The sequence below is a fragment of the Mixophyes fleayi genome, chromosome 1 (genome assembly GCF_038048845.1).
Source record: "Mixophyes fleayi isolate aMixFle1 chromosome 1, aMixFle1.hap1, whole genome shotgun sequence".
Lineage (NCBI taxonomy): Eukaryota > Metazoa > Chordata > Amphibia > Anura > Limnodynastidae > Mixophyes > Mixophyes fleayi.
In genome coordinates, this window is record NC_134402.1 from 29,248,861 (window position 1) to 29,275,089 (window position 26,229).

The 26,229-nt window shown below is 40.8% G+C and overlaps 1 protein-coding gene across 4 annotated transcripts in view; it reads left to right on the top strand.

Annotated features, from left to right (window-relative positions):
- Positions 1–26,229, top strand: part of UVSSA (UV stimulated scaffold protein A) — a 59,933-nt gene that overhangs the window by 23,691 nt on the left and 10,013 nt on the right. For all 4 annotated transcript variants that reach the window (XM_075194145.1, XM_075194146.1, XM_075194143.1 and 1 more), the window contains exons 8-11: positions 8,938–9,043; positions 18,964–19,129; positions 20,320–20,445; positions 25,806–25,989. In XM_075194145.1, the coding sequence (XP_075050246.1) occupies positions 8,938–9,043; positions 18,964–19,129; positions 20,320–20,445; positions 25,806–25,989 (582 nt within the window). The remainder of the gene's footprint in view (positions 1–8,937; positions 9,044–18,963; positions 19,130–20,319; positions 20,446–25,805; positions 25,990–26,229) is intronic.

Consider the following 26,229-nt stretch of genomic DNA (forward strand, 5'->3'; position numbering starts at 1 on the left):
CCTAATAATCCAGTTTACTCATTATTTTTTAAACCTTTCATTAACAAAAATTTTAAAAAACAAGTACTTTATTTTTATCGTTTTGTGTGTATTAGGTGTAAATATAATATATACACCAGACACAGATTCCTTTTGTGTTAGATTAACAAAAAAAAAAAAAGGTATAATAGGTTTCTGGGGTCCGAGCAGAGCTTCTTCTTTATTTTGGATCTCCTCATAATTTATGAGAATATCAACAAATTAACAAATTGATTATATATTTCAAACAAGCTCAAAATCACTTTTTTTTTTTTCTAATCCTAAAAAATGTAGAGCCTTAAGTTTTATCTTTTGAAATGAATATATTGGTCACATAAAATCTAGACCGATGTCAGCCAAAATTAGAAATACACCTAATGACTTTTAGGGATTATTGAAACCGTATTATTGTCATTAAATGATATAATAAACTTGTGATTTTTATTTCCCAGCTCTATACCCAGCTGTTCATATAAGTGGCTAGCTTAAGCTCGGATTAGAACTAATTTTTATAATGATCTATTTTTGGCAAAGTAACCCAAACCGCAGATCTGAAGTATGAGGAACGTATTTAATCGTGCGTCTTCTGGCAGTGATGTGGTTAAGTAGATCCTGTTTACACCTCCCATTGCTTGGATGGGGGGGGGGGGGGGGCTGTTGGGGGTTTGGCTGAGTAGATGCACATGAGATATTGGCATGGCAGAATAATTTGCAAGGCCTTCCAGTGGAGGGTATTAGCATATAAATAGCAGATGCGATGGCCACCATCACAGCTGAGTACATTTAATTTTTAGTTTATAAGACAGAATGGGTTTTTAAATGCACAGCCATCAAGCTTGCTTGAAAGACAAATGAAGTTTAGAGTTCACGTGTCTGAGGACATCTTCACATCTTTCACTTGTGTATTCCAGGCAAAGCGGGCACAGGACGGGGCGTAAGACAGTATGGCAATGCGGGATATAATGCAGGTTGCAGAATGAGAGTAATTGGTAAATGTGCTTAATAGCCCCGGTGCTGGGTTGAGATGGCAGTGTAGTAGGTTGGTTAGTTTGCTGGGTTTCCCCTGCTAATAATTAGTTTACATCATGAGCTTATTAGATTAGGATGTTGTGTTGCTTTTTTATTGCACTGTATGGCTTGTTTAGTTGTCATTTCATAGCAGTTTTAGGGCCTCTTAATATAGAGCAGAATAGGCGTCTAAAACTGAATCTCTATATTTTGTTTGTTCCTAAGTATAGTTACACGCACAGTGTGTCAAGTGTACACTTTATATCTCTTGATTATTGGTTTTAGTGTTTTGAGTATGTGTGTGTGTGTAAATATGTATATATAGGTGTGTGTATGTGTGTGTATATATATATATATATATATATATATATATATATATATATATATAATATATATATATTTTTTTTTTTTTTCCTGTGGATCTTGAGAACACTAATTTTTAAGTAATACTTTTCATTATTTGTAAGGAAAGTAACTGTTGTACATTTAGTATCTTACCCAAACAAACAGAGACGACCTTACATTCTTTTGAAATGTTCGCCATAAGCCAGACTACAGTGTAAGCACTAATCTATTTGGTTGTTTTGAGTGCAGTTATTGGTTGAACACATTTACGTCCTCTGTTGTGGGAGGAATGAATTTTCAAACGCAAAAGCAGAAAAAGTGGCAAAAATCTATCCCCATTTCCGAACATTCATTTTATTTGAACCATGTCCTTTTGCAGTACACGGGCACTTTCTTCTTGTAGTCTTCGTTTTTGCTACATATGATCTGCAATAGAATAGATTTTGAAATCCTCCCAGATGTCCTGTAACACTTTTGCTGGTGCTCTCCCTGGGAGTACCACCCTTTGGTAAGACCGTGCATTCAGCGTTTTATCTGTTCCTCTGCCGTTGTTTTGTAACAGTTTCCTCTGGGGGTCCAAATAATGAAGTTATAATTACTATATAAAAAGGGCTTTTTTCTCTGTCTTCCTAAGACATGATTTACCAGTATATTTAGATGTAGTGCGTCCAGGCTGCATTTGAACTTTGGCTCCGCTCACAAAGCGCACGCCTTACAAAGTGCCTCTGTCATGACGGTAGTTCTTAGGGAATTGATAGGATTCTTATTGGCTCAGCCCATCACATGACATGAGCATTTTAAATTGTGTTCTTAAGAGATACAAAAACACAACTTGGACAGGTTAACTGCAAAACAAAAAATAGCCACATTGGTGATTTTAAACCATTCAGCGTGAATTTGTAAATTGTACAAGGTGTACGAGCAGTTCTTGACATTATTTTGATTTCCATTTATTTAATTACTGTTGTTATTTTGACAATATTAGAATACTGTTGAAATGGTCAGACTCTAATACTGGCGGCTTTTATGCGGTGCGGCAGCGTTAGCGGGTTGGAATTGCTACCACCTGTTTGGTATTGTACTATTGGACTATGAGAATGGTAAATTAAGGTGACAAATCCACTGTTAACAGCAGAGTTTACTTGGTAAATTGTTTTTAGCTTAATTTCTAATATTTAGTTTTTCAAGTTGCAAAATGTATTGCCGGGTTATCAAGACCACCTTAAAATCCAAGTTGAATGCCTGCCACATTCAATGCCTATGTGACGTTACATATGTATAACTGGTGCGTTGTCTTCTATGGCCTATCGTCGTATTGGTGTTCCGGTGTGGTGCAAGGAAATCCAGACAGTCAGTTTAATCTACAGTATAACAGCTCCCATGAAGCCATTTACTGGCTGGTCTTCATAGTGGTTTGGAAAAGCGGCGTGTGTGTGTTATCATCTTGGGGGGTCCAGTTCAGCTGTGCATTCAGTTAGCGTATGAGGTAGAGAAACAGAAGCTGTGATCCATAGGCAAACCAAGGTTTTTTTTTCTAGTGCCCGGAAACCCCCCTCCAACCCTGGGGCACTGTATAATTGAGGTGGCTGGACCCTGCCCCTGGTTTACACGACTCTGCTTGAAAAGGGAGAGCTGTGTGCACCTAACAGTAGTGCACGCAGCATTGCCCATGTATATTATGGGGATAGGAAGAGTTGGAGAGCAGCCAAGCACTGTCTAATATTATAGCCACGCCCCCATGCATGTTGGTCACGCCCACCGGTGGCGTGGTGTGGAGACCCCCCCCCTCTACAAATCCTGCATTTGCCCCTGTGATCATTGGTTGAAACAGAGAGAAGAGGGTAGATTTCATCTGGTTGACAAACTTCATAAACCATTGAAGGACAATCACTGATATAGTAAGTTAAACAGAACTTTGTAAATCGGGAATGTCAGGCGGTAATGTGAGATGTGATGCTCTCCTTGAACAATCTGTGACTCATACTATTAATGATGATTATTAATAAAACCTTGTATAATACTGTGCCCATTATAGGATGCATTTTCCCAAGCACAGGAAGTAGAATTACATACCGTGTAGTTTCAAGACGTTCCAGGTGTTTGCATGTAATGTTGCTGGGCTGTCGCTTCCTGGTTCTTTTAATGTAGAATAAGGAATAAACAATTTGTACTCCTTACTCTAGACATACACTTAGTTACAATTCACATAATTAAAGCAAACGTCTTTATAAGGCTTCCCTATCATCATTATACGTTAAAGCATATATTTGGGGTATATGATATAAGCTTAAAAAAAACAAGAAAAAAAGTTTAATTGACTTGATTAGACTAAGTAGCAATAGTTCTTGTTGTGACTGACGCTTCATAAATCATCATCGTCACCATTTATTTAGCACCACTAATTCCGCAGCGCTGTACAGAGAACTCGCTCACATCAGTCCCTGCCCCATTCGGGCTTAGTCTAAATTCCCTGACATACACACACAGGACAGACACAGACTAGGGTCAATTATGTATGCAGCCAATTAACCTACCAGTATGTTTATGTATGTCATTTTATGGGAGGAAACCGGAGCACCCAGAGGAAACCCACTCAAGCATGGGGAGAACATACAAACTCCTCACAGATAAGGCCATGGTTGGGAATTGAACTCATGACCCCAGTGCTGTGAGGCAGAAGTGCTAACCACTGAGCCACCGTGAAACTCTATTTAGATCGGAGTCTGTACAATATTCTTCTGTCATGAGGTTACAGTACAAGATTACATCCTAAGCACATTAATTCAGTGTATATTATTCCATGACCATAACAATGTAGTCGAGTTACTTTCGCCATCTACATATTTCTAAAAACTGTCCTGTGCTCATTGCTGTACCTATCTGGCAGCCTAATGAGAAGTGACGGTGTCGGGAACGGGACCGTCCACGGCTCCGGCTACCAGAGGTCAGCCCCAAGGAGTTACATGTGTAAGAACTCCTGAATGAAATACTAAAGTGCATACAATAAGCATAATCTTCTTTTTAAAATGACCCCCATATTTAAAAGCCTGCCAGTCTGTTCTGCCTTGTAGCACCAAACTCACATCTACCGTTTTTAGGAAATTAAAACCCATAAATTCTGTTTAGTGTTTGATATGCACTGCTGTCGGTGAGAGCTATAATGCCCCTTAAAACCTTGGGTTGCTTTTCACCTTTCATAAATTCCTGGGGAGATTCTATACAAAAAATAATTTTCAGCTCCGTAGCTCATTGTTATTCAAAGTTGATTGATCGTCGTCATTTGCTCACTGAGGAAGTTAAGTGCTCCTGTCATTTTCAAGAGTATAATTGGGACGTTTCACAGGTCAGCGATAGTGGCAGGGCTTCCCTTTTGATTAGTGTTAGACTGATAACAAAAATTACAGTTCCCAGTGATTGATGGGTCCCACAGTGTCTAAATGCACAGCTCATGCATTTTGCCCTAAACAAAACGAATTTGCATCTGATTATGTGTTTGAAGAGCATGGGACTAGGGACCTGGGCTTTTGGGTTATATATAAAAAAATAAAAAATACAGGGATAGGGGAAAAGTATGTTCTTGTTATCAATACACAGATTTTCTTCGCTGTCAAATTGGCCCCATTTATGACAGCGTAGTTCCCATTATTAGACCCAACACTGGGCAGGTGATGAGAGATATTTTCTGTAAAGTATTAGAACTGTGAGACGCAGACGAGAGAATTGAGAGAAGCTCATGACTTCCACATCTGTCATTTTACTAATAGGTGCTCGGATTTTAGTGTCTATGAAAGAGTCCCTGGTGCTTGCACAGTGTGGGATCGTTAAGGAAGGCTGGGATTTGGAGTGGTCGGGTAACAACCCGTAGATGTAAGCTGACTATAAAAATCGGGGCAAAAACTGTCTATGAGACTGTGTATGGCTTTAGGATAAGAACATTATATCTGAAAGACTGAGAAGAGTGAAGCAGAGTGGTTAGCACTTCTGCCTCACAGCACTGGAGTCATGAGTTCAATTCCCGACCATGGCCTTATCTTTGTGGAGTTTGTATGTTCTCCCCGTGTTTGCGTGGGTTTCCGCCGGGTGCTCCGGCTTCCTCCCACTCTACAAAAACTAACTAGTAGGTTTATTGTCTGCTATCAAAATTGACCTTAGTCTCTCTCTCTCTTTGTGTGTGTGTGTATATATATTAGGGAATTTAGACTGTAAACTCCAACGGGGCAGGGACTGATGTGAATGAGTTCTCTGTACAGCGCTGCAGAATCAGTGGCGCTATGTAAATAGCTGCTGCTGATAATAAAGGGTTCATATAGTGACTGGTCTTTACATAAAATGACATGGGCAGGGACTATCTTTGTATGGGTAGATGGACATATAAGGCATTCTGTCAGACGTGGTAAAGATAAGTAGGTCAAGTGGTTTGCCCTGATAATTATATAAATTAGAATGTCCTCAGCCCCCACTGAATTCACTTCAATATCTATGGACACAAACCTCGGCCGTTCATTGAAACTTTGGGAACGGGCCATCGAATCCTAAAACAAGAGTTTAGAATGTAGCGTGAACAAGTTGGGTCCATGAACGTTTCCTCATTGGCAGATGCATCTTGTACCACAATTGTCCTATGTTCATATTTAGATGCTCGGATTGGCTACATGTTGGCCTTTCCCCTCCCACTTTTAACAATGATCATGAGATATCTGTTTTAAAATACTCCGTGTAGCAATATAATGATCTACAGGTTGATTTCCTCCTGTACATTGTATCTCCTATATTCATGCGTAACCATTTTTGAAGACTGGATATGATAAATCTGCTCACTTTTGTCAAAAGCTCCAAAATTAACAACATCTCCAAAATGTGTTAATGAGAGAAATGTATGTGTGTGTTTTTCCCCAAAAAATTCCACCTTTCGCCATCTCCAGTGTCAAACTGTAGAAAATGATCTTACAACATCTGTTGTTTTCAGATGAATCTACATTAAAGATCATATTCCGTGAATGTCTTGGTTGTAATTGGTTGAAGTTAATGTGACCTAAGACAAAGTCTTGTGTTTGCTATTTGGTTTTTACATTTTTAAGAATAAATGAGTAAAGTTGGGAGTTTAAAGTGTCCTCATTAATAGTGTTGTTTGGCTCTGATTGGTGAGACGAGACGGGCAATGGTTTATAGGTCATTTAAAGGTGTTCTATTTAGGTGTGTTAGTAATAGACCCAAGGGTGTCTTATTGAAGCTTTGGATATATTAAGCATTTTGCATAGTGAGTCCTTTGTTAGCAGACATGTTCATTAGAAGAATTATGGCATTATTAGGACTTTTGATTTAGAAATTACTTTCCACATTTTTCTCAAATACTGTTGACCCTCGTTGATGATTCATAGAACGACTGATATTATAGGACATCGGAGCTGCTTTTACTTTGTGTCAAATATTTTGCTTTGTTTTCGACATTCCTGCTTTTGCAAAGTTTACTGCTGTAAGTTTTCAGCGCTTATTAAAATCCATGTGTTGCCCTGTAAATTCATGAACTCCTAAATGTATCCATCCCTTTCCTGATTATTTACATTTCATGGAAACCAAAATCTACAGTTTAAAAATAAAGAAATTGAGTACACAAAACCACAACTAAAACTGCACTTTGCTGTGTTCAGTCGAGAACTCCAACACGACACATAGAGATGTGGGAGGTTGGGTTAAATTAAAAGGGTTAGGGAGAGTTATAACATGCAAGTAAACAATACTTTAAAAAAAAAAAAAAAAAAGAGTCAAATCCATGTAAATGTAATTTTTTTTATTTTTTTTCCCAGAGGTGAGATCTCTTGAAAATTTTGCTTATTTGCAAGACTGGGGACCTTTTAAAAGGGAAGTCCACAATTTTACTTTTGTTAAAATAAATCCTCATACTCTGAGTGGTGGTATTGTGATTTGTAATGTTTTACCCATTTTATTGCCTTTTTGGTGGAAAAACTCTCCCCGCAGTGTAAAATAAAAAAAATCTTTCGCGGGTTTTTGGCGGCAATAGCAACCGTTTTTTTAGTTAGCTCAGTGCGAAAACTTGTGTAATTCAAATGAAAAAGAGGGAACGCTGCCCCTGCGCTTTACACATCGTGTTTGCAAATTTTTAGGGGAGTGTAGGGAGTTTTATCGCGGTCATGTATAACACAAAATGCTTTGCATACATTTTGATACATAAGATTGCATTACACATTGATAATATCTATATTACAGTACTTTCTTTAGCATATGTTTTAATTTAACTATTTTTTTTTTTTACCATAGAATTATCTATACCATGTCAAAACACATTATTGCATTCATATTTGTACCAAAAACACATAAATATAATTAATTAGTGATTTTATTTTTTTTTTAATTTTTTTTTTATGTTTATTATTTTTTCACAAGAAAATCAACTTTTACATGTTAGGCATTAGTGATAAACATAAGTTTAACTTTTTTTTTTTTTTCCACATTATTACATGATTTAAAATACTTTTCAGAGGTTTTTTATTTTTAACACACCCCAAAGAGGTGCGAGATAAAACAGCATATTGGCCTGTTTAACCCACCGCGTTAAAAAACAATTGAATAACTTTTAATGCGGCTGCCTCTCGCACAACCTATACTTTCAATAGACCTTCTACTGCAGCGCTAGAGGACCGTTTCATGAAAAAAAACTGAGCATTCAAAATGGAATTGAATTGCGGGTAAAGTTAACCCGCTCGAAAATGATAAAAAACAGCGTTAAAATGACTTAATGCAGTCAAAAAAAACTCAATGACAATTGAATACCCCCCATAGTCTTATATGTATATGTGTGTGTGTGTATATATATATATATATATATATATTTTTGTAACCTAAGCGGCCTGTGTGAGCTCAACCAATATTCAGTGAGGCACAAAGCAATTAATAAGCTGCCTGTTTCTGAATATTTATTCAGGATACAGGTTGGATATTTGGACTGTAGCTGTGTAGGTGACCCTTTTATATTTATATAGTATGAAAAGCTCAGAGACAGCTGTAGTGGGGAGATGCATAGAGTAATAATGACTATGGGCCTGATTCATTAAGGATCTTAACTTGAGAGACTTCTTATTTCAGTCTCCTGGACAAAACCATGTTACAATGCAAGGGGTGCAAATTAGTATTCTGTTTTGCACATAAGTTAAATACTGACTGTTTTTTCATGAAGCACACAAATATCAACTTTACATTTCAGTGTACAAATAAGCTATCAAGTATTTGTGTGCTACATGAAAAAACAGTCAGTATTTAACTTATGTGCAAAACAGAATACTAATTTGCACCCCTTGCATTGTCACATGGTTTTGTCCAGGAGACTGAAATAAGAAGTTTCTCAAGTTAAGATCCTTAATGAATCAGGCCCTACATGTTGATGAAAATTGTAACTAATCTTTTGGTTTATAAAGAAGCTACCAATAAGCTGCCCACAGAATGCATCATACTGGTCTTAGTATGGTAATATTTTCTTTGTGCCTTTTTTGTCTTTTTCGTTTTTATTTAGTTGTATCGACAACAATATCGTTCTATGTTCTGTCTCTATAGATGAAAGCCAGTGATGATGATGAGGATGAGGAAGATGATTTCGAAGAGGTCCCGGAGAAGGAAGGTTATGAGCCTCGCATTCCGGACCACCTCCGCGCTGAGTACGGTGAGTTTGCCCAGCTGTGAAAGGCTTTATCCCGGCATGTTACTGCGGCAGTAAAGTAAATAAACAGCCATTATGAAGTAATAAAGAGATCAGTGGTGTGGGTAATCTTTCCGACTGCTGCGAGGAAGTCATTACAGAGATAGGGAAGCCGTGATTGGCTGCAGATAAACAAATACTTTGTAGGTGAAGAGGGGACGGAGACTGGGGGTTTATTTCATTCAGTCATGTAGCCTTGTAGTTTAAAGCCTGCCGCCGTTATGTGGGGCTACAAAGGAATATTTCTAAAAGGATATTTATTTCTCCTGGAAGAAAAATAGAGCACTTCACACGCCTCTCTCTTGTAGAACGGCTTCCTCGGTGCTCTCGGGTGACAGTAAATCTGTTTAATTAAATCCTATTATACAGAGTGATATGACACCACCTCGCACTATGCAATTATACTCTATAGGAGGCTTCTGTAAAATAACCTTTGCCGTGCCTCTTCACAAGCCACGTTATGCTTTATAGAAAAGACAGACATATTGACTGCACTTATACGGGTAATGAGATCACAAAGTAATATTACGCAGGAGCACTTTATACTCTAAACAAATAGCCCATGTGTTATTATTTTAATGTTCACGGAATAAAACTTGAGGTTGGAAAGAGGGTCGTTAGTAGGTGTGCTACCTGTATACAGGAACGAAGACTGTTTTCTCTTTATTTTTATTTTTTTGGGGAGGTTATAAAGCTTTATCTAATCATCTATGTAATGAGTGTTTTTATGAGACGGCTTTTTGTGGCGGGTTTGAATGCAGGTCGACACAGCTGCCTGCCCTATCCTATTAAAATAAACGTCTCTACAGCAGGCCGCGGTCGTTGTTGAGGAACTACTTCTCTCAGCATGCCCAGACGGCTTTTGTGAAAAAATTCAAGACCTAGGCAGGGGATGCTGGGACTTGTAGTGACCCAGCACCTGGAAAGCCACAGGTTTGGCAGTGCTGGAGAATGTCACAGCAGGATTCTGATTGGACGACCGTTTCAGTCGTCCAGTAAAACGCTGGCTATCCTTGTTAGCGTTAAGGGCGGATTACAGAGGCTGGTCAGCATCGGACCACAAAAAAGATGTCCACACGCAGCAATATTGGCTAATGTGTGTCCCTAGTGCAGTGTTTCTCAAAACCAGTCCTCAGGACCCCCTAGCAGTACATGTTTTCCATATCTCCTTGCTGGAGCACAGGTGTATTCATTACTGACTGACACATTGTAGCAGGTGGTATAATTATTTCACTGGTCACCTGGCAATCCTGCACTGTTGGTGGGTCCTGAGGACTGGATTTGAGAAACACTGCTCTAGAAGGTGACAAACACAAGCTGATAATGTAGTCGGATCATTATGGGGCATGGTGACAAGTAGGGTCTGAAGAAGGCGGCTATCAGCCCTTGTGTGTGGTTCTCTTATCTAATAGCCCACATGTTATCCTGATGGGGAAAGATCCCCCATCAAAGTACTAGTGGGAGATAGGAGGAAGAAAATGGCATAATTTTAATGTAAAAAATACATTGTAAGGTCTTCTTTATTTGCCATATAGATCAAGTAATGCTAAAATAGTGAAGTTGTGAATTGGCTCAGCTCATTAATGTTGGTATCTTTCTTTTTTTTTTTTTTTTTATTGTAAAATGTTTTTTGTTCTTGTGTTAAAGTATAACTTGCTATATGCTTGTTCCGCAATTTGGCTGCGAGATTTCACACGTTTCCCTGGCGGAGTTTGTTCCTAGTTGTGTTCCTAGTCCTACCCCTCCCACACTATACAGCATCATTAGGTTGACTGTTATCTTACCAGCTCTGCTCACAGATTATAAATACATAGATTATAAATTGTGCAAATTTACAGAAACGGTGCAGATTCCACGGAATGATGAGGTAAAAGACATTTAATACTGAGAGAATACAATGTCTTGGCTGCAATTCAGTTTATTCTGGTGAAAGTCTGCAGGTGCTTTTAGATAGGTGACAGCATGTGACGGAACTCTGGTGTAGCCTAAGTTTAGGTGTTGTCCACAGCAACCAATCAGATTCTAGCTATCACTTTGTAGAATGCACTAGATAAATGATAGGTAGAATCTGATTGGTTGCTATGGACAACACATCCACTTTTCCTATTAAGAAGGTTGATTAAATCTACCCCCATGATTATTTCCATGTGTGCTCTGCTTAAATGGCTGAATCGGCTTTCCTTCCTGTACAGGGTCGGATGTTTCCACCAGTACCTGAAATTTCTGCTATTTTCCTTGCAGAACAAAAATTAGATCAGATGAGTGAGATTCAATTGATTACAAGATAATGTACAAAAGGAAAGGTGATCCTTGAGCATCGCAGTATTAAATTGGGAGTACTTTTTTTTATTTTATTTTATTTATTTGTTTTACTCCTAGTAGAGTAGACAAATTACAAATGAGCTGGAGTAGTTTCTTTCCCCCGGCCTCCATATATAAGATCTGTACTGGTGAATCTAAAATCTAAAATGCAAACTAAATCAATATAAGTTGTGAGATAATCAGACATTGCATTCAGGTGCAAAACATAGTAATTCATCAGACAGTCTCATTGTTTCACTTAACGACAGACAAAAGCAAGTAAATGCTAGTGTGTGTGCGTGTGTATATATGTATGTGTGTGTATGTATGTATGTATGTATGTGTATGTGTATATATATATATATATATATATATATATATATATATATATATATATATATATATATATATATATATATATTTATACACACACACCATTATTGCTGTTTTAGAGAGTCATAGGAACAGGTACAGGGTTATGTTTTATAATTGATCTATAATAATCTTTTTTTTTAACCTTGATGGAACTAGCGGAGTCATGCAAGATTCTAATAGGTCTCTCCTGATTTTATTATAAACAGATGCAAAACAAACATGATCTATTAACAAATTCAATATCCGTTACTATTGGATCCATGATATACACCGATCAACCACAACATGAAAACCACTGACAAGTGAAGTGAATAACATTGATTATCTGGTTACATTGGCACAGGTCAAGGGGTGGGGTATATTAGGCAGCAAGTGAACAGTCAGTTCTTGTAGTTGATGTGTAGGAAGCAGGAAAAATGGGCAAACGAAAGGATCTGAGCGATTTTGACAAGGGCCAAATTGTGATGGCTAGACGACTGGGTCAGAGTATGTCCAGAACCTCAGGTCTTGTGGGGTGTTCCCGGTATGCAGTGCTTAGTACCTACCTAAAGTGGTCCAAGGAAGGACAACTAGTGAACCGGCGCCAGGGTCAGAGAGCTTGTGATAAAACTGACCAATGAGGGCCAGCCCTAATTTTGGGTTTCCTCTCTAGTTCTTTGGTAAGGATGCCTTTTATAACCTGTAGGTGTCGCTGTTGCTACAACTGTCTATGTAAAAGCTTAAGCTGGGTACACACTACAGAAATTTCCACCAACTTTTTATGCCGAGCGATTTTACATGCGATCGATGGTCCGATCGCTCGGTCCATGGGCTGCATACACACTAGCCTTGTTTAGGACGATAAAGGGAAGAGCGGATGTCCCTTTAGCGACTTTTTACAGCCATGTTGTCGTGAGCAATGACTGTAATTTCGTACTCACTGTTGTGGATCGGTCAGAAGTTTATACACTACACAACGGAAACGAGATTGGAACAAAAATATTAAACGGTACGACCAACCAAATGAGGCGACAATCGTCCATTTGGGCAGACTTTCGACCATCGTGTCTCTGCACACACTGACCCGACTTTTGAAAGAGCGGTCGTATGTCAGCTGTTTGAGCCGATTATTGGACGAAAACAGTGTAGTTTGTACCCACCTTTAGCCAGGGAGAGGATCCTCTCCACAGATAAAGGGTCAATAGAACAAATCACTGAAAGTTATCAAAATTGTGAATTCTTATAAGAAAGTAATTGATATATTGTACAATATTTATTTATTACAGAATTAAAAAAAATTGATTATTAAGTGTCCGCATGATCTTGTGTATACTCTTTAGATCTGAGTAGCCTTTAGCAGTGAACATTGAATCTCCTACGTATCACCCTGATTATCTGCAATAAATGTCAGATCATGATAATTATTCACTCACGTCTGTAAGTCCCTCTGTTTCTGCATTTCAGATCTTTCCTCTAAATGTCATTATTACTATTTTTTTATTTTCCAAATGAAAAAAGTTTAGCGTCTTCGTCTTGCATTTTTTTCTTTCAACATGAAAAACAGTCTTTGGTTTCCTTCATATAATAAAATGTGAATTAGTTTTAACATTGGCGATTAAGAGATTAGCTAAGTGAGCTGTGAAGCCATTACCCATTAGACAGTGTCATAGCAAATGAAGGTGTTTGGTGTTTTTAATGACCTTTCATTAGCAAAGTCCTTATTTACGTTTATCCCCGATGCCTGGGTGTACAGAAGTCAGGGCTCGTATGAGGAGTCACATCTGCTTAGTGTGAGTGTGGGGACCTGAACTTCTAAACTTCATGGGGGAAAACAAACTTCTAGTGAAATCTTCTTGTTGCCTGCTGAAGGATGTCTACAAAGACTATAGCTGAACGTCGGTGGGGACAATTGGAGCACTAAACGGTGCATCTTGTATCTGGCACTCTACAAACACTTAGGGGTATATTTACTAAGCTGCGGGTTTGAAAAAGTGGGGATGTTGCCTATAGCAACCAATCAGATTCTAGCTTTCATTTATTTAGTACTTTCTACAAAATGACAGCTAGAATCTGATTGGTTGCTATAGGCAACATCCCCACTTTTTCAAACCCGCAGCTTAGTAAATCTAGCCCTTAATCCCCCTTCAATAATAATAGTAAAAACCATTAATACAAAGAGGTATTTCCTCTACACAGAAGTATATTAGGCATTTATATCATTGTAAAGCACCATATTTATAGTGTCACCTGCACTATGTAAAGAGGAGCACTGTAGTTACATGTAATAACTTATTGCTCCTGTGAAAACGGTCTTTGGGGCGATCTTCTCTTTTACTGAATGTCTCCTAGATAGCAGCTCATGTTTAACATTCAACCTCTTCTATTCCGTTAAAGTGGAACAGTCCTGTCCATATGAGATTAAAGGTGTATTTAAGACAGTCTTGGCCAAAAGGTGGCGCTCTAGGTGTTGTGAAACTACAAGTGCCAGCAAGCCCTGCCAGCTGTCGTCTGACTATCTTCTGGCAAAGCATGCTGGGGTTCGTAGTTTCTGGAGAGCAAACCGGTTGGCTGGGCCTGATTTTAAACATCAAATAAGTATTGCCTAAGTACTGTGCAGCCTATCTATTCACAAGGCACCTGTCTGAGACATGAGGCACTTAATAGGCTGCATTGTCATGAATGTTGGTTCAGCCCAAGAAAAGGGTTATTTCCACAACTTGTGGGCAACCTGTACACTTTTCATAACATTGTAGTAGAAGCGACTCTCTCTACACTCCCAGAATCCTGCTGAATCTGTCTCCTGCTGCTCATTTGCATAGTGGAGCCACTGACTTGGGTAACAAATATCCGTAGGAGGCCATGAAGAGAGCAGATTGATTTGTGAAGAAGTAAGCACCCATACTTATTTTTTATACTAGCGAATGAGAGAATAATTATTTTTGGTCATTTTTAGATTGTCACGATAGGTTTACATCTGCTAAATTAATTTCTATAACTTATTTTAAAATCGCACATTTAACGCTGTAGCCTTTTGGGATAGTGTTGTGCCCTTGGACTGGGAATGAGAGAACTTGCACAACAAACATACAGGAGATATAGAATACGGATGGCTGGGGGAGTAGCTTGAAGTGCCCCATTCATCAGACTGACTCGCTGCAGAGAGGTGCTTTTATGCCTTTTGATACAACGAGGGTCTGGAAATGTGATTATTTCCTCTGTATAATTAGATGGGAATAAAACATGATTAAAACAAACAAGTAATTGCATTTTAGAGACACTAGTCTTCCAAGGCACTGATTAAGAATGTTGTTTACACAGCTTGGCGCCTAATAGACTCATAAATTCATCACCGGGAAAGAACTTCACAAAAGCCAAGCGTGACAGCCGCACCTCTTCTCAGTACGCGCAAGTGCGCAGACCCTGATTTGTCGCCATCTTATCTGGGTCACTGTGGTGTTCTTTACGATGCTGTCTGACGTTGTTGTACCGTTGAATAAGTATAGGGGAAATCGCCTACTAAATAACCTTGACGTTAAAATAATTTTCTTAAATCCACCGACCAGCCATTGTAATCTCCTGTTTTCATTCAGCAAAGGCTCGTTCCCTTTCCAGCTGTGGAGACATGGCCTTTCCTCATAGTGCACCTTTTTGCCTGCACACATTGTAGGCCGCCATTTTGTGCACCGAGCCAATATTCATGGCAATCCACCCTGTCCACTCCCAAATATCGGTAACCTCGCTGAGAAGACAATGTTAGTGCCTCATTGATATTTTCTTTGCTTAATAATTTCCCCCCTCCAAAAATTCTCCACAGATAAAAAAAAAACAAAAAACTCGCTGTGGAAGCCATGTTGGGCGGTCAATAAATAACATGGAAAAGCTGCAGCTCTGCATAGCCCGGTAATGCTCCAGTTTGTTACCCATATCTAGTACAGGCAACTTGTAATGCCCTCACCACAGCCACAGGCCCATCTGCCCACTCGCAAATCCCCCCCACCCTCACCTCACTCCTGAGTGCCAAGCATTGTTTTACCTCAGAGGTATCATGTTGTATTTATGTTTGGGCCTAATAGTTTGAGTTCTATATTTGGATGTAACTCACCGAGTCTGATCAAATACTGGAAGACTAAAGGCCCTTGTCTGCATTACATACAGTGTATGCGATCAGTAGTACATACTAAAGCTGGGTACACACTACAGAAATTTCCACCAACTTTTTATGCCAAGCGATTTTACATGCGATCGGAACATGTTCCGATCGCTCGGTCCATGGACTGCATACACACTAGTCTTGTTTAGGACGATAAAGGGAAGAGCGGACGTCCCTTTAGCGACCTTTTTACAGCCATGTTGTCGTGAGCAATGACTGTAATTTCGTACTCGCTGTTGTGGATCGGTCGGTAGTTTATACACACTACACAGCGGAAACTAGATTGGAACGAAAATATTGAATGGTACGACCAACCAAATGAGGCGACAATCATCCATTTGGGCAGACTTTCGACCATCGTGTCACTGCACACACTGACCCGACTTTTGAACGAGCGGTCGTATGTCGGCTGATTGAGCCGAATGTTGGACGAAAACCGTGTAGTGTGTACCCAGCTTAACCGTATATACTGTGTTTTTATTAAGATGTCCAGAGCCAGATACCATCAGCAATGCTTTGCTTGGTTCAGTCTGTCTGCCAGTAACTCTGATAAAGAGGGAGCGACGTGCAAGGGAAAGTGTCAGCACTCTGTATGTGTCATTATCTGTGAGCTACAAGAAGAGACACTGCATGTATCAGACAATGTGCTTTACCTGTACCTCTGCCGTGTTATCATGGTGCCGTCATGGTGCATAACAAGCCTTGTTGCTTTAGTGATGAAAGGTGATGTTAGGAAAAAGCAAAGGTTTGTTTCTGTATATAGATGTCCTCAGTGGTCATAACGTTGGATTTCATGGGGATTCTCATCAGTGATCAACACAAAATTCACTATAACATCACAGAAAAGAAAAACACACTAACGTTTTTGTTTTGATTACAAAATGGAAAGCAGACAACAATTGATTACATAAGCCCCCTTTATTTTAGTAGAAGCATCTATTTGGGATGTCTACTAGCTCTGCAAATCTGCACACTGCAATCTTCTCCAATACTTCTTTGCAATAATTAATGCACTTCCATGAGGTTGGATGGGACTATTGGTGACCAATTGTCAATATAATTCCACATACTATCGATGGGATTGAGGCCACTAAAGAAATTGTTTGTTTTTATTTAAGCTGCTCTAATGTGGTTTGTCCTGTTGGAATATAAATCTTCTTCCAAGTCTTAGGGGTATTGTGGACTGCAGCAGGCGTTTCTTCCAAGATTTGTTCTTATTTTTCTCCCTTCGTTTTGCCCTTTAGACTGGCGCATTTCACAGTCCCTGAAGCTCTCCCATAGCTTTATGATCGAGCCGCCATTCTCAGTAGGCATGGTGTTCTTGGAGTGATGTTCTGGGCTTGCACCACACAGCATCTAGCACTCTTGGTCTGATGAGATCACAGAATCTCCCTCCAATTGGGTCTCACAGATGATTTCATGCGAGTTATCCGCAATAATGGTTTCTGTTTTTGACACCCTCGCATAAAGTGCAGACCTGGGAATTCCACGGGCTACTGTTGTCCCATGGACAGTTTCTCTCATCTGCCATGGGAGACTGAAACTCTGTCCGAGTTACCATAAGCCTCTTGGTGACCTCCCTAACAAGTGCCCTCTCGTCTGGATGCTCCGTTTCCGAGGACATGTTCTAGGCAAATATTTCCTCCATTTTTATGTAATGGACTTGACATTGCTCCAAGGAATAGTAAATAATTGAAATCGTAATATTTGAAGCTCCTGATTTAGTGCTGTACAGAAGCCTTTTTTAGTATTTACTTTAAAAAAATGATTATCTTCATGATGAAGCTCTCCTTAGAAATGCATTAAGCAGCTGTCGGACCTCACAGACCCTTGTGAATTTTTTTTTTTTTTATTTTTTTTTGTTACAACAATTGGAAACGCCTACATTATGCACAGGTGGACTCCAATCAGTGAATTGTATGATCTCTGAAGTCGAAGGTTGATATACTAATTATTGTCTGGTTTATATCTGGAATTGGGGGGGGGGGGCTATAGAGTTGATTTGTTTTATGTAGCTTTAGAGTGTTTTGCAGTGTGTAATGCTGAGAACTCCCTAACAAAAGCATTGAGTCCATGTTGTAAGAAAATATACAGGGTTGAATGCTTTTTATATGTACTCTGTGTGTGTGTATATCTATTTTAGTGGCTGTTGTAGGAATTTTGAATCCGTATTATGTATCAGATTTTGCAGACCTCTACTACATATTTTAAGGATCAGCTCTATTAACAAATAATGAGCTTTAATTATAGCATTGCTTCTTATCCATGACGAGAGGTTCAAGAGCTGTCTGCGGACATACTTTGTTTATTTTCGAGTAAGGCCACACAGCTGTTAAGCCCCCTACATACAGCCTCCTTTTATCTACGGCGAGTGAATTTTCACGCAGGGGCTTTTATCATCCTTTTTAATCCCACCGTTTCTATCAGGACATAATCTCTTTCTCAAATTTACATTTTAATTACCAGACCAGCTGAACTGGCTAAAATCAATAATGTCAGCATTCCGCGTGCTATCTCTGAGCCGAGCGGCCTGCCTCTCTATTTCCCATTATCGATTGATTTCCCCAGCGCACAGCGCTTTCTATTTCTCCCAGCAAATAGGTGCTATTTGGTCATTTAAGCCATAAAAAAAAGAAATCTTTTGACCGCGTTACGGTTACATTCAAACAATTTAATACAATTCTATAAAGGAATGTACGAGATATTCAACCATTTAAAAATGCTAAATATTTGTCTTTTTCTAATGGTTGGTTGTTGTTTTCTTTTTCCTTTTTTCTTTTTTTTTTAATCGAGAGAATGCAGTTTATCCATTCACTAGCGGCTGGTAACATCACTGAGACACGAGGTTCCTAATGCCTCAGTGCTGTCCCTAGTGAAATGATAGGCTGCGTACTCTCGAATATTGGCTCAGAAAATGTCTGTCTCGATTGTAGATAAGCAACGTACACATTTATCCTTCCTTGTCTGTAGAACGGGATCGTTATCATTTTAGTGTAGCGTGCATTGTGTATGTTTATAGGCTTGTATTTGCTGTGATCTTTGTTGTGTTGTTAAGTAATAACAGTGGTTATTGGGACAGGTCTTGACACGACTTCTGCATCATCTGCGCCAGAGAAGAGCGTAGAGAAACGTCCTGATGTTCTCAGGAGAAAGAGGAACGACGAAAAGCTGGAGCCCACCGGTGCTTCTGCTACACTCAACATCACGCGGGGCAAACTGGCAGCCGTGACACCTCCAGAATCCAGGTACGGTGGGACTGCCCGGTGTATGGGACAAATCTACAGAAAATAGTTGACCTATGTCCAATATGGGCTTCTGCAGAAAAGATAAATTTATGCTACTTTAGGGCAATGCACTGCTGGCGTTTAAAGGAAATGTCCTCATACGGAGGTCGGCATCTCACTATCTAGACTTGACGCCGGGGCCTCTGCTCTGGAAACATTACTGAAGAGCCACCTGCTGATTCCTCTTCTCCAGGCTTTGCTGCCTGGAGAAATTACAGACAGAGCTGGACTGTCCATCCAGTCAGGTGACACCGTTCCAATACTTGTATGTTCTCCAGGCAATAAGGCCTAGACCCCAACTTATTACTTCTCAGGAACATGTACAGCGGACATCACCTTTTACGTTACAGATAGTTGAGCGTATGAGAGCGCTATAATGTAATTGGATATCATATGAAATCACTTTTGTTTTTCTTCACTATAACTTATGACTTTTATACAAGACACCCAAAATGTGAAATGCTTAGTTGTATGAGGTTCGTTTTATGACGTTCAGTGAGTTATACTAGAATGTAAAGTTCTACTTGGCTTAAGTCTGGTGTTCCTATAGATCCAGCGGTTCTCCTTAGGTCAAGGTTGGTCAACCTGTGACTCTCCAGGTGTTGTGAAACTACAAGTCCCAGCATGCCCTGCTATCCACCAACTAGCTATCTACTGGTGAAGCATGCTGGAACTTGGTAGTTTCACAACACCTGGAGAGCCACAGATTGGCCAGTTCTGCCCTAGGTCTTGAACTGTCTAGCGCTGTACTCATGGTCTCCTACAAAGGTTGGATTTAAACATACCGCAGTGATGAAGACGACCCACTCACATGAGATAGGCAGGCGGTGGTTGGAGAGAGGAGGGTCTGGGCTGTCCAGGCCTTAAGGGGGTCTTCCAGATCTAGGACAACATTGGACACCAGCTGAGTAGATCTGGGCATTCCTTATTGAACTCCACCCACAAGTAAATTAACTTTTCTGGGGCGGTATTTTATCAAGTAGAATACGTGTTGAAATGCACAGATATTCGCTTTCATATGCCTGACTACATAATACTGATAAATGCTCATATCTGCTCGCTGAAGGTCACAACACGTCATTGCACTTTGCGCCCATGTAATGAACTGTGTGTTTAATACCATCTGCTAATCTTCTCCGTGTCCACCTCAGTGCAGGAGAGCCCAGCAGCAAATGCACAAAGCGAGAAGAAGAGTTATCCGGAGCACCTGTCGTCCCATGCGGGATAGATCTAAACTACTGGGGGGACGAGCAGTCCACAGCTGGCAAAATAATTAGGTCAGTAAAGTGTTTTTCTTTGTCTCAAGAAGGGATTTGTGACCCCGGGAATGTAAACGTTCTCAATCCAATTAGTATTTGTTTCGGAAGACTTTTTTTTTTCTTTCTTTTTTTTTTTTCTTTTAAACTGATTTGTTCCATGGGAGGGAGGGGGGGGGGGGGTCATGTCCTGGCCAGAGAGCTTATAAACTAATATTAGGCCAGGAACCACAAGTAATCATAGTTACAGTGAGAAGAACATAGACGTTTCTCACTAATGGCCTAGAAGCTGGATCTGGATCGTTACGGCTGAGAGCATACGAGGGGTACGTAGTCAGACTGGTAGGGGCATGTTATAGCCTCCGAATTACAGCTGTGCCAAAAGAGGTTTTTATTTCCTGTAAAAATACATATAATTATTGCTTTGTAAGACTAGTATATTTAGTGCCCTGTGTGGCTGCGTATACATTTTAAAAGACCGCTGTCCCATCTGTGTGGCATATGTGGGGTTTCCTTGTGTCTGCATGACTAGTGTTCCTCCGACTTCTCCACCCAGTCCAAAGACATACTGGTATCTTAATTGGCATCAGAGTAATTTGGTTCTGGTGTGTGTGTGTCTGTACCTGTTATAGGCAAAGTTGATTAGGAACTGAATAAAATCCACATTGTACAGCGCTGCAGAATATGCTGGTGCTATATAAATAAAAGTAATATTAATGTACATCTCTTACCTTGGCTGCTTCGGGTAGTTTTAGTTTTCCAGTGCCCAAAGGTCTCCATTCTTGCCCTGCTAGTTGGCACAACTTGGCAGTTGGTACCAGCTTTCCCAATAAAGGTCACTCGCCAATGTACTATACTGGTTTGGGGGGTGTAATTAATAAGGAATTGGGGTTGTGACACCCAGTGGACAACCGTTTAAATACAACAACCCATAACATAACCCAGATACCCAGGAATACAGTGACTAATAAATCATTGCATTGTTCTATCCCAATGATTCAACCACAATGTGTTATCATCTCTTTAAAAATATATGTCCAACCAAAAGTCCATTCTGCCCTCTCCCCCAGCCCCCTAAAAGATAACACAGACGGACATAAATCTATACTTCACTTACCCTATTCACAGGTTGCTCATCCTATTGTGTAATGTGACAGTTCTGGTCTGCAATAAGACTTATTATAGGAATGTGTGACAAGCCCGGTGTACATGTAGTGCGCCTGTATACAAAGATCCCTTCCATACTAATCTCCACTACAGTCGCTCATACAGAGATGATTTCAATTAGCCCTTTAGTGTGTAGTGTAGACGGACGGGACAGGGAATCGTCACGTTGGCTGGATGCTGTCCGAGCTACGCTGGTTTTATTTTACAACCGACTTATTCAAGTCACAGGTGAAATCAAAAGCATATTTCACAGGCTGTCTTGCACTTGGTGTACGGCTTCCCTTTTATGCTGTGCCATAAAACAGAGGGCACACCTCTGAACCGCGGAGCTTATTACTACCGAGACGCCAAACTAACACAACATAATTTACTTCCTCCCAGAGACGACCTGACCGCTTTATGGCTGGGGAAGATGCATGCAGAGATGGCAATGTCTGCTAGGCCGAACTCAAATCCCAGTTTTTAAATGGAACCATAAAAGCTGTTTTCTTCTTAAAATGAGTTTAGGCTAAACATCCGGCTTAACGGCACTCTAAGCTGTAAAAAATAATTAGCTTAATCATGCATAGTGCAGGGGAAAGTGTGTATTGAAACCCCTGGACCTGGGCATAATCCAAGCCTGACCACTAGGAGGCGCTCCACACACTTGTCAGAGGATTACTAGACATGAATAATTCCTCTTTCCTACATTAACTTCTTTTATACAGTTCTAAAGGTAACTGTGTAGACAAGGTGGTGTTGCCCATAGCAACCAATCAGATTTTTGTTTGCATTTTCTGTACTTTGAAAGTTGGATCGTGATTGGTTGCTATGGGCAACACCTGTATTTGTACACTATAACGTGTAGAAAGCGTTTTCATAAACGCCGTCCCTTAGGTCCTTGTGCTTTTCATTTATGTGATAATAAAATGGTGAATAGTGTACTTGCCTTTCACGCAGCCGGGTCACTTTTCGATTCCACGGAGTATGTGAATGTTTTCCACTAGGTGGCGCTGGAGTGTGACGCAGCCGCAGTCACTGACAGATATGTCTCGGAGGGTTTTATTCTTGTCACACCTCAAATTCCCCCCCCCCCCCCCCCCCCTCACTTGACAGCTTTAAGGACACACATTGACCAGCGGCTTAACTGTTTTGTGTTCTCCTGGAATACCTCATCTCCTACACAGTGAGGTTATCTCCGCCAGAGCAGTATTGACCACATACTTGTGTCGTTTAATTGCTTTCTAGGCGAGATGAATTTGCAGCTAAACTTATGTCAGGTTAGGGCAGTAAAGGCATAATGCATTCATCTATAGCGACGCGCTGAGACCTGTCCGTCGTTGGCTGCGGCAGATGGGACAATGCTGATTTCCACATTTGTTGATGCAGAAAATTAGTTACAGCCTGACGATGGTCTAAACGTCATAAAAGAAACCAAAAGCGGTTGATTGAAGAGCAGCCATCGCCTGCGCGTAGCGGAAGCAGCCGTTGTGTGTGCTGAACCGTTGCTTGCGAGACTGCAGCCAATCAGTTCACTGGGAACCAGTGACATCACTCACGCGGTTTCTAACCACACATTAATGAGGCTTCTGGTGAATTGCTTGGTTGTATTCTGAGGAGTGTTGGTTTAGCCCCCAAAATGGCTGCTGCCTACTTTGTACCTCAGTGATGTCACTGGTGCTTTGTGTTTTGATAGGCTGCGTTCTAACGAATATTAATTCCGCCTGTAAAATGGCTGTGTATGAGGCAATGTCTTCCTCGTGCTTCGGTGCTGCCATTAGTTTTTAGCCAGTAGGGTGCAGTTCCACAGATATTGGTTCTGCGTCCAGAATGGCAGCAGCTGCTTAGTGTAGGTGACAGATACACTTTAATAAGGTCCCCTAATGTAAATTAAATAGTTTGACTTACTGCCAAACTTAGGGTTTAGTCCATTTCTTTTAGAAATCATTTGCTTTCAGGCAATACTTATAAATGGTTCATCTCTCCCCTCCAGGTGGAAAGTGTGGGAGGAGGAGGTGGGGGGGGGGTGGTGATACGTTTGCCTCACTGCAGCCCCGCCCCCCTGACGTGAGTCGCACAATTGTGTAACATGGGCTCAAGGGCGCGAATCACGTGGTTAAGCCCCGCCTCTGTCCAGGTTCTGGGAGAGTGCCAGCTCCTCCGGGAGTTCAGAAGAATCCTGAACATTCCGGGAGAGTGCGCAAATATGGTTGTGCTGTATACTAAGTTGTGTCAGACACACACCAGCACAGATTCTCCACAATAAAATGCTGGTCTTCCTTGTTACCTGTACTATAAGATTAATTTTCACACTGTTAGTATAGCCTTACCGGTGGTTATAGTGGTATATTGTTCTCTGATTGTCAGCAGTCGTCAAACAGCCCGGCGCGCGCGCAGGGTTATTTTGGCTCAGCCAATTATGTTTGATTAGTTTAAAATCACTGCTGGGCACTCTACTCTTTTATTGGCTGCAGTGCCAGTAATTAATTATGCAGACTGTGGGAGCACTTGCAGGGCTTTGCCCTGATTGGCCCTTTGTACTATTTAAGGCAGTTCAGACTGAGCCTCACTGCCGGTTATAGCGTTCTGTCTCAGTACTGCTGCCTGCTTCTGTGCTGTGTTGGTGTTTAACCTTAGATTGCTTTCCCGTGTATGACCTCTGTGTGTTCCTGGACTCTGAATCTTGTCTGTGACCCTGACCTCCTGCCTGTACCCGGACCCTGAACCTTGTCTGTGACCCTAACCTCCTGCCTGTACCTTGACCCTGAACTTTCTCTGTGACCCTGACCTCCTGCCTGTACCCGGACCCTGAACCTTCTCTGTGACCCTGACCTTCTGCCTGTACCCGGACTCTGAATCTGTGCCTGTGACCCTGACCTCCTGCCTGTACCCGGACCCTGAATCCTTGCCTGTGATCCAGATCTTCTGCCTGTACCCGGACTCCAAACCTTGGCCTGTTCCCCTGACCCAGCTAGCACCTAAGGTCTCCACCTGTGCTTGGTGCACTCCGCAGATCTCTGGCTGGTCCCTACTCCGTGTATTACCTTCTGTACCTGTGCGCTGCCGTGTGAACATAAACTTGTACTACACTGAGTGTAAGTCCTGGGGCATCCGAGTACCTGTGAGCATAACCAGTCTCTACGGGAAAGGCAGCTGCTATAGGTGAAGACCTCTACTGCTATAGTTCTACAAGTTTATGCCGCACTGGTGGCCATAACACCGATACAGAGGAACATACAGACATCGGATCTGTTATACACAATGCCTGAGACTTTCATCTTTCCATAATTAGGAGCGCAAGGTCGAAAAATATACTAAATCACCCCGGACACACTCCCAACTGCGCCTCCTCTTTATCACTGCTCCTCACAGTGACTATTGGAGGAACTGGTTGGTGAGCATGTATGTGTGAATATTGGTGGACAGCAGCCGTTTTTTTTCCTTTCTGGCTCTTGGAACTCTGCATAACAGCTGTACCCCAAATGTATAAACTAGAATGTCCTCTCCCTTCCATCTAGACATATTTGGGTTTTTAGTACGTAACTTGAGATCTCTGACATGAGTACTTCCATTGTGTTCCCTTACTGGGGGATAATTGCCTTAGGGGGCAGGTTTAAACTTGAGCTGAGGAATTCATTGGCGGTTGACTGCCATTCATGACCCACAAAAAACTTGACATACCATGACTGCAGGTAAAGGAGTTGTTGTGTTTATAATATACGGATCTAAGGTTATAGTTGGTCACCCAGCTTTCATTGTGTTCTCCCACTTTACAGTTTTGAGGTCAGTCAAGGTCGCTCCATTGACCTCCATGCATTTTAATTTCTGCGTATTGAATGAAGCAAGCAGTGCTTGAGGAATGGCACAATGCTCCTGCAGACAGTGGGGTTACATTCTATGCAGTAACTTGCTAGTAACAGCAGGTAGTATAACACCAATATGTGACTTATGGGTGTTCCTGGCTTCCTACTACGTTGTAGTTACATCACGCTCAGAGATCTCCGCCTGCATTAAATCACTGGCTTTCTTTCTGTATCTATGACGCTATGTACTGGTCATTCTTGTGTAATGCAAGCACAAGGTACAAGTAATTAGCAAGTTTCCTATATTGAGTTTGTCAATGAAAACAGAGATATCATTGCCTTAAAATAATGCACTGTGTCATCGGTATATACACTTAAGGGTAACCGCTAAATAATGTAATGACATATGGAATTGGTTATTTTCACTCCCAGGCCCAGTGTTCAGCATCGGTTCTGGGCTCCCCGGGAAGCGGAAGAGGAATTGGAAAGTAAAGAATTAGAGGCCTTCTTAAAGACCAGATACGTCACATTGCCCAGCAAGTTTGAACCCGTGAAACACAAGTGCCGGACACCATTGCCTAATGGCTCACTGTGTGAGAGACAAGACAGGGTTAAGGTGAGTGAACCATTATCGGTGGCCCGTACCCCCCAAACATGATGTCCATTCATTATTTTTCATGTTTTGCTCACTGGTTACTTTAGTTAGAAGTCTATTGCTGACTTGGGCTTGGATATAAACTTCCCAGCTAGCAGCTTCAGTGTATCTAGAACTATATAATCATTTTAATTGTCGCTGTTTTTTTTTTTACATCATCAACATGACATCAACAGGACGTTTAGTGCCGTGAAAAGATGC